The 9,770-nt window shown below is 50.7% G+C and overlaps 1 protein-coding gene across 1 annotated transcript in view; it reads left to right on the top strand.

Moving 5' to 3' along the window:
* Positions 1–1,231: 1,231 nt before the first annotated feature.
* Positions 1,232–9,770, top strand: part of BICDL1 (BICD family like cargo adaptor 1) — a 131,098-nt gene continuing 122,559 nt past the window's right edge. Inside the window, exons 1-2 of the mRNA XM_038762753.1 lie at positions 1,232–1,312; positions 1,356–1,925. Coding sequence (XP_038618681.1) covers positions 1,232–1,312; positions 1,356–1,925 — 651 coding nt within the window. The remainder of the gene's footprint in view (positions 1,313–1,355; positions 1,926–9,770) is intronic.

Here is a 9,770-nt window from a genome sequence, read left to right as displayed (position 1 = left end):
GCGGGGCATTCCAAAGGGAGGGGCCGCGCGCGCCGTCAATCAATCAATTAATCAATCAATCGTATTTATTGAGCGCTTACTGTGTGCAGAGCACTGTACTAAGCGCTTGGGAAGCCCAAGTTGGAAACATATAGAGACAGTCCCTACCCAACAGGGGGTTCACAGTCTAAAAGGGGGAGACGGAGAACCAAACCAATCACACTAACGAAATAAAATAAATAAAATAGAATAGAATAGAATAGAATAGATCTGTACAAGTCGCGGCGGGGAAGGGGGCGTGGCCTTCGGGGGAGACGGGGCGTGGCTTCCTTAGGGGAGAGGCCAATCGCGCCGCCGTATTGGGAAGGGGGCGTGGCTTCTTAAAAGAGGGGCCAATCGCGGCCGTCGCAGTGGGGAAAGGGGCGGGGCATTCCAAAGGGAGGGGCCGCGCGCGCCGTCAATCAATCAATTAATCAATCAATCGTATTTATTGAGCGCTTACTGTGTGCAGAGCACTGTACTAAGCGCTTGGGAAGCCCAAGTTGGAAACATATAGAGACAGTCCCTACCCAACAGGGGGTTCACAGTCTAAAAGGGGGAGACGGAGAACCAAACCAATCACACTAACGAAATAAAATAAATAAAATAGAATAGAATAGAATAGAATAGAATAGAATAGATCTGTACAAGTCGCGGCGGGGAAGGGGGCGTGGCCTTCGGGGAGACGGGGCGTGGCTTCCTTAGGGGAGAGGCCAATCGCGCCGCCGTATTGGGAAGGGGGCGTGGCTTCCTAAAAGAGGGGCCAATCGCGGCCGTCGCAATGGGGAAAGGGGCGGGGCATTCCGAAGGGAGGGGCCAATCGCGCCGCTGCTTTGGGGGAAGGGGGCGTGGCTTCCTGAAAGGAGGGGGCGAATCGCGGCCGTCGCAGTGGGGAAAGGGGCGGGGCATTCCGAAGGGAGGGGCCAATCGCGCCGCCGCTTTGGGGGAAGGGGGCGTGGCTACCTGAAAGGAGGGGGCCAATCGCGGCCGCCGCAGGGGGGAAAGGGGCGGGGCCGCGCGCGTGCGGGGGCGTGGCTACCGCTGGGGGGCGTGTCCCCCGTGGAAGGGGCGTGGCTTCCCCGGGGAGAGGCGGGAGCGGGGGGCGCGCGCGGCGCCGGCTCGCGCTCGGGCTCCGCAGCGCCATGAGCCGTTGCGACCGTTGCTGCAACCGCCGCTGCAAGCGTCATTGCCACCCGCTGCCCCGCTCCGGGCCATGGAGCACCGCCGCAGCGCGGGGCCTCCCGCCGCACCGGGGCTAGCCGAGGAACACGACCCCGCACGGGTGCAGCAGCAGGTGCAGCAGCAGCAGCAGCTTGCAGGAGCGAGACTTGCAGCAGCAGCAGCAGCGGGGGTTGCAGCAGCCGCGGCAGCGGGAGCTGCAGGAGTGGCAGCGGGTGTTGCACGAGTGGCAGCAGCGGGAGTGGGATTTGCAGGAGCGGCAGGCAGCGGCAGCGGGCTCTGCAAGAGCTGCGGCAGCTGCAGCGGCTGTGGGAGGTGCAGGAGCGGGAGCTGCAGCGGCTGCTGGAGCAGCAGCATCGGGAGCTGCAGCGGAACCTGCTGCGGGCGTTGCAGGAGCACCAGCGGGCGCTGCAGGAGCTGTCGCCGCCGCAGCACCAGCGAGGCGGCTGAGTTTGCCGCCTCCCCGTGCGGGCCTCCGGGCTGCTCCTCCTCCTCCGGGAACGGCGGCCATGGAGCCCGGGGAGCCCGGGGAGCCCGGGGAGCTGGTCCTGGAGGCCTTCCCGAAGGAGGAGGAGGAGGAGGCCGGTCCGTGCCCCCCGGGGCTGCTGGCGGAGAAGGAGCGGGAGGTGCGGGTGGCAGCGCGGCTGGGCCGGGCGCTGCTCCGCAGGAACCAGGATTTGGGCCGCCAGTCCGAGCGAATGCACCGGCGGCTCACCGACCAGCTCGAGGTAACACCTCCTCATCAGCATCATCATCATCATCATCAGTCGTATTTAGTGAGCGCCTACTGTGTGCAGAGCACTGCACTAAGCGCTTGGGAAGTCTAAGTTGGCAACACATACAGTCCCTACCCACCAGTGGGCTCACAGTCTAAAAGGGGGGAGACAGAGAACATCATCATCATCATCAATCGTATTTAGTGAGCGCTGACTATGTGCAGAGCACTGGACTAAGCGCTTGGGAAGTCCAGGTTGGCAACATCTAGAGACAGTCCTTACCCAACAGTGGGCTCACGGTCTAAAAGGGGGAGACAGTGAACATCATCATCAATCGTATTTAGTGAGCGCTGACTGTGTGCTGAGCACTGGACTAAGCGCTTGGGAAGTCCAGGTTGGCAACATCTAGAGACAGTCCTTACCCAACAGTGGGCTCACAGTCTAAAAGGGGGAGACAGTGAACATCATCATCAATCGTATTTAGTGAGCGCTGACTGTGTGCTGAGCACTGGACTAAGCGCTTGGGAAGTCCAAATTGGCAACACATAGAGACAGTCCCTACCCACCAGTGGGCTCACGGTCTAAAAGGGGGAGACAGTGAACATCATCATCAATCGTATTTAGTGAGCGCTGACTGTGTGCTGAGCACTGGACTAAGCGCTTGGGAAGTCCAAATTGGCAACACATAGAGACAGTCCCTACCCACCAGTGGGCTCACGGTCTAAAAGGGGGAGACAGAGAACATCATCATCATCATCAATCATCATCATCATCAATCGTATTTAGTGAGCGCTGACTATGTGCAGAGCACTGGACTAAGCGCTTGGGAAGTCCAAATTGGCAACATCGAGAGACAGTCCCTACCCAACAGTGGGCTCACAGTCTAAAAGGGGGAGACAGAGAACAAAACCAAACATACTAACAAAATAAGTAGAATAGATATGTACAAGTAAAATAAATCAATAGAGTAATAAATATGGACAAACATATACAGGTGCTGTGGGGAAGGGAAGGAGGTAAGATGGGGGGGATGTGGGCATGATCATCATCATCAATCGTATTTAGTGAGCGCTGACTGTGTGCTGAGCACTGAACTAAGCGCTTGGGAAGTCGAAATTGGCAACACATAGAGACAGTCCCTACCCACCAGTGGGCTCACGGTCTAGAAGGGGGAGACAGAGAACATCATCATCATCATCAATCATCATCATCATCAATCGTATTTAGTGAGCGCTGACTATGTGCAGAGCACTGGACTAAGCGCTTGGGAAGTCCAAGTTGGCAACATCGAGAGACAGTCCCTACCCAACAGTGGGCTCACAGTCTAAAAGGGGGAGACAGAGGACAAAACCAAACATATTGACAAAATAAAATAAATAGAATAGATGTGTACAAGTAAGATAAATAGAGTAGTAAATATGTACAAACATATATACAGGTGCTGTGGGGAAGGGAAGGAGGTAAGGTGGGGGGGATGTGGGCATGATCATCATCATCAATCGTATTTAGTGAGCGCTTACTGTGTGCTGAGCACTGGACTAAGCGCTTGGGAATTCCAAATTGGCAACATCTAGAGACAGTCCCTACCCAACAGTGGGCTCACAGTCTAAAAGGGGGAGACAGAGAACATCATCATCATCATCAATCGTATTTAGTGAGCGCTTACTGTGTGCAGATCACTGGACTAAGCGCTTGGGAAGTCCAAGTCGGCAACACATAGAGACAGTCCCTACCCAACAGTGGGCTCGCAGTCTAAAAGGGGGAGACAGAGAACTAAACCAAACATACTAACAAAATAAAATAAATAGAATAGATATGGACAAGTAAAATAGAGTAATAAATATGTACAAACATATCCATATATACAGGTGCTGTGGGGAAGGGAAGGAGGTAAGATGGGGGGGATGTGGGCATGATCATCATCATCAATCGTATTTAGTGAGCGCTGACTATGTGCAGAGCACTGGACTAAGCGCTTGGGAAGTACAAATTGGCAACATCTAGAGCCAGTCCCTACCCAACAGTGGGCTTACAGTCTAAAAGGGAGAGACGGAGAACAAAACCAAACATACTAACAAAATAAAATAAATAGAATAGATATGTACAAGTAAAATAAATAAATAAATAGAGTAATAAATATGTACAAACATATATACATATATACAGGTGCTTTTAGACTGTGAGCCCACTGTTGGGTAGGGACTGTGTCTATATGTTGCCAATTTGTACTTCCCAAGAGCTTAGTACAGTGCTCTGCACATAGTAAGCGCTCAATAAATACGATTGATGATGATGCTGTGGGGAAGGGAAGGGGGTAAGATGGGGGAATGGAGAGGGGGACGAGGGGGAGAGGAAGGAAGGGGCTGAGTGTGGGAAGGCCTCCTGGAGGAGGTGAGCTCTCAGCAGGGCCTTGAAGGGAGGAAGAGAGCGAGCTTGGCGGAGGGGCAGAGGGATTGGGGGCATTCCAGGCCCGGGGGAGGACGTGGGCCAGGGGTCGATGGCGGGACAGGCGAGAGTGAGGCCTAATGGTGAGGAGATTAGCGGCGGAGGAGCGGAGGGTGCGGGCTGGGCTGGACAAGGAGAGAAGGGACATCATCATCAATCGTATTTATTGAGCGCTTACTATGTGAAGAGCACTGGACTTAGCGCTTGGGAAGTACAAATTGGCAACACATAGAGACAGTCCCTACCCGACACACAACACCCCCCCCCCCCCCCGCCACACAAACATCCCCCACACGCACAGTGCTTGGCGCAGGGCCACTGCACAATCAGCATCATCAATCGTATCGATTGAGCGCTTACTATAATAATAATAATGGCGTTTATTAAGTGCTTACTATGTGCAGAGCACTGTTCTGAGCGCTGGGGAGATTACAAGGTGATCAGGTTGTCCCACGGGGGGCTCACAGTCTTCATCCCCGTTTTTCCAGAGGAGGTCACAGGCCCAGAGAAGTGAAGTGATTGCCCAGAGTCGCACAGCTGACAAGTGGTGGAGCCGGGAACACCCCGCACAACACCCACACACGCACAGCGCTTTGCGCAGGGCCGCTGCACAATCAGCATCATCAATCGTATTGATTGAGCCCTTACTATGATAATAATAATAATAATAATGGCGTTTATTAAGCGCTTACTATGTGCAGAGCACTGTTCTAAGCGCTGGGGAATTTACAAGGTGATCAGGTTGTCCCACGGGGGGCTCACAGTCTTCATCCCCGTTTTTACAGATGAGGTCACTGAGGCCCAGAGAAGTGAAGTGACTTGCCCAAAGTCACCCAGCTGACAAGTGGTGGAGCCGGGATTGGAACCCATGACCTCTGACTCCAAAGCCCGGGCTCTTGCCACTGAGCCACGCTGCTTCTCAAAAAAGCTGCATCTCAACTAAGCGCTTGGGAAGTCCAACTTGGCAACCTATAGAGACGGTCCCTACCCAACAGTGGGCTCACAGTCTAAAAGGGGGAGACAGAGAACAAAACCAAACGTACTAATAAATAGAATAGATATGTGGAAGTAAAATAATAGAGTAATAAATATGTACAAACATATACATATATACAGGTGCTGTGGGGAAGGGAAGGAGGTAAGGCGGGGAGGATGGAGAGGGGGACGAGGGAGAGAGGAAGGAAGGGGCTCAGTCTGGGAAGGCCTCCTGGAGGAGGTGAGCTCTCAGTAGGGCCTTGAAGGGAGGAAGAGAGCGAGCTTGGCGGATGGGCAGAGGGATTGGGGGATTCCGGGCCCGGGGGACGACGTGAGCCGGGGTTCGATGGCGGGACGGGGGAGAATGAGGTACGGTGAGGAGATGAGCGGAGGGTTCGGGCTGGGCTGGAGAAGGAGAGAAGGGAGGTGAGGTAGGAGGGGGCAAGGTGATAGACAGCCTTGAAGCCCAGGGTGAGGAGTTTCTGCCTGATGCGCAGATTGATTGGTAGCCACTGGAGATTTTTGAGGAGGGGAGTAATATGCCCAGAGCGTTTCTGGACAAAGATAATCCGGGCAGCAGCGTGAAGTCTGGATTGAAATGGGGAGAGACACGAGGATGGGAGATCAGAGAGAAGGCTGATGCAGTAGTCCAGACGGGATAGGATGAGAGCTTGAATGAGCAGGGTGGAGGTTGGGATGGAGAGGAAAGGCCGATCTTGGCAATGTAATCCATTCATTCCTTCATTCCCCCGTATTTATTGAGCGCTGACCGTGTGCAGAGCACTGGACTAAGGCCCAAAACCAACGCACACAGTGCTTTGCACAGAGTCAGCGCTGAATCAGTTTATTCAATCGGATTGAGCGCTGACCGTGTGCACAGCACTGGACTAAGACCCAAAACCAACGCACACAGTGCTTTGCACAGAGTCAGCGCTTCATAAATTCATTCTTCCGTTCAATCGTATTTCTTGAGCGCTGACCGTGTGCAGAGCACTGGACTAAGGCCCAAAACCAACGCACACAGTGCTTTGCACAGAGTCAGCTTTTAATCAATTCATTCCTTCATTCAGTCGTATTTATTGAGCGCTGACCGCTGAATCAGTTCATTCCTTCATTCACTCGTATTTCTCGAGCGCTGACCGTGTGCAGAGCACTGGACTAAGGCCCAAAACCAACACATATGGTGCTTTGCGCAGAGTAAGCACTTAATAATAATAATAATAACGATGGCATTTATTAAGCGCTTACCCTGTGCAAAGCACCGTTCTAAGCGCTGGGGAGGTTACAAGGCAATCAGGTTGTCACACGGGGCTCACAGTCTTCATCCCCATTTTAGAGATGAGGTCACTGAGACCCAGAGAATAATAATAATAATGGCATTTATTAGGTGCTTACTATGTGCAAAGCACTGTTCTAAGCGCTGGGGAGGTTACAAGGCAATCAGGTTGTCACACAGGGGGCTCACAGTCTTCATCCCCATTTTAGAGATGAGGTCACTGAGGCCCAGAGAATAATTAATAATAATGGCATTTATTAGGTGCTTACTATGTGCAAAGCACTGTTCTAAGTGTGCGGAAGTTTACAAGGTGATCAGGTTGTCCCACAGAGGGCTCACAGTCCCCATTTTCCAGATGAGGTAACTGAGGCCCAGAGAAGTTAAGTGACTTGCCCAAAGTCACACAGGTGACAGTTGGTGGAGCTGGGATTTAAACCCACAACCTCTGAATCCAAAGTCCGGGCTCTATCCACTGAACCACGCTTCTTCTGTGTGCAGAGCACTGTACTAAGCGCTTGGGAAGTCCAAGTCGGCAACATCTAGAGACGGTCCCTACCCAACAACGGGCTCCCAGTCTAGAAGGGGGAGACGGACAACAAAACAAAACATGGAGACAGGTGTCAAACCCATCAGAACAAATAGAATTGAAGCCATTATTATTACACACCCCGCAAACCAACACCCCGCAGGGACCGTCCCTATCTTTGCCGACTTGTCCTTCCCAAGTGCTTAGTACAGTGCACTGCACACAGTAAGCGCTCAATAAATGTGATTGATTGAATGAATGAATGATTGTACAGATTTATTACTCTATTTCACTTGTACATATTGACTATTCTATTTATTTTGTCAAAGATGTCCATCTAGCTTTACTTCTATTTATTCTGATGACTTACAAGTTTTGTTGTCTGTCTCCCCCTTCTAGACTGTGAGCCCGTTGTTGGGTAGGGACCATCTTTATACGTTGCCGACTTATAATAATAATAATAATGATGATGGCATTTATTAAGCGCTTACTATGTGCAAAGCACTGTTCTAAGCACTGGGGAGGTTACAAGGTGATCAGGTTGTCCCACGGGGGTCTTAATCTCCATTTTGCAGATGAGGAAACTGTACTTCCCAAGCGCTTAGTCCAGTGCTCTGCACACAGTAAGCGCTCCATAAATACGATTGAATGAATGAATGAATGAATCTGACCTGGCTTATGTTTCAAGACTCAACATGTGCCTTTTGGTAGTGGATTTCATTCAAGGCTGAATCCAAAGTTAGTCCATTAAGGCTTTGGTCTATCCCATTCCTGGCTTTGCCAACGGAAAGGTGGGAGTGAAGGGAAAAGCAGAGAGGCCTCATTTCCAGCATCTCCTGTTTACCTTCCAGAAAAATCACGAGCGGAAAATATTCCTTCCTGCGCCTGTATTTGCTGTTTTGTCCATCGTTTAATGACATTAATTTAATAATTTTGGTATTTGTTAAACGCTTACTATGTGCAAAGCACTGTTCAAAGTGCTGGGGAGGATACAGAGTGATCAGGTTGTCCCATGTGGGGCTCACAGTCTTAATCCCCATTTTACAGATGAGGTAACTGAGGCACAGAGAAGTCAAGTGACTTGCCCAAAGTCACACAGCTGACGAGCGGCGGAGCTGGGATTCGAACCCCTGACCTCTGGCTCCCAAGCCCGGGCTCTTTCCACTGAGCCACGCTGCTTGATTGATTGATTTATTACTCTATTTATTTTACTTGTACATATCTATTCTATTTATTTTATTTTGTTAGTATGTTTGGTTTTGTTCTCTGTCTCCCCCTTCTAGACCGTGAGCCCACTGTTGGGTAGGGACTGTCTCTACATGTTGCCAGCTTGTACTTCCCAAGCGCTTAGTACAGTGCTCTGCACACAATAGGCGCTCAATAAATACGATTGATTGATTGATTGATTCTCTAGTAATAGTTGCGGTATTTGAGAGCGTGCCAGACGCTGTACTGGGTGGATGAGACGGTCAGGTCCTGCCCGGTCCCCCTCGCTCTTGGGCTTCAGGGGGAGGGAGAATGGGTATTTAAAAGCCCGTTTTGCAGAGGAGGAAACTGAGACCCAGAGAAGTGAAGTCACTTGCCCCAGGTACTCTAGGGTCTCGTGGTCCGAATTTGGTTGACAACAGTTGTGGCTGGGAAGTGTAAAGGCTGTTATATCTGTAGACCAGGAGCGACAGTGCTGTGTTAGTTTTCCCTCCATAAATTCACCTCACTTGTAGCCCTGAACTCAGGATCTCCTTAGAAAGAGTAATTTAAGAGGTGTGAGAAACAGCTCTTCAACATCATGTGTTCCTGTTTATCATATATGTTGTCATCTGGTGAACCCAAATGATGTGTTTCTGAACAGGGATTCCTTCAGGAAATCTCAAGAAAGCCGCATAGTTAATCTCTCCCCCTGATTAGGAACCCAGTAGATTGACCCTTATACAATAGACATTAGCTGTGTGTGGGTAGGGAACAAATCCACCAGCTCTGTTGGTACTGTACAGCAATGTTGGTGATGTGTTTCTGAACAGGGATTCCTTCAGGAAATCTCAAGAAAGCCGCAGAGTTAATCTCTCCCCCTGATTAAGAACCCAATAGATTGACCCTTATACAATAGACATTAGTTGTGTGTGGGTAGGGAACAAATCCACCAGCTCTGTTGGTATTGTACAACAATGTTGGTGATGTGTTTCTGAACAGGGATTCCTTCAGGAAATCTCAAGAAAGCCGCAGAGTTAATCTCTCCCCCTGATTAGGAACCCAATAGATTGAACCTTATACAATAGACATTAGTTGTGTGTGGGTAGGGAACAAATCTACCAGCTCTGTTGGTATTGTACAACAATGTTGGTGATGTGTTTCTGAACAGGGATTCCTTCAGGGAATCTCAGGAAAGCTGCAGAGTTAATCTCCCCCTGATTAGGCTTAGTACAAGCCTTAGTACAGTGCTCTGCACACAGTAAGCGCTCAATAAATACGATTGATGATTAGGAACCCAGTAGATTGAACCTTATACAATAGACATTAGTTGTGTGTGGGTAGGGAACAAATCCACCAGCTCTGTTGGTATTGTACAGCAATGTTGGTGATGTGTTTCTGAACAGGTATTCCTTCAGGAAATCCCAAGAAAGCCGCAGAGTTAATCTCC

This window comes from Tachyglossus aculeatus, chromosome 21 (genome assembly GCF_015852505.1).
Source record: "Tachyglossus aculeatus isolate mTacAcu1 chromosome 21, mTacAcu1.pri, whole genome shotgun sequence".
NCBI classification, from domain to species: Eukaryota; Metazoa; Chordata; class Mammalia; order Monotremata; family Tachyglossidae; genus Tachyglossus; species Tachyglossus aculeatus.
Note: the sequence above shows the minus strand (reverse complement) of the source record. Positions and strands in the feature narration are given on the sequence as shown.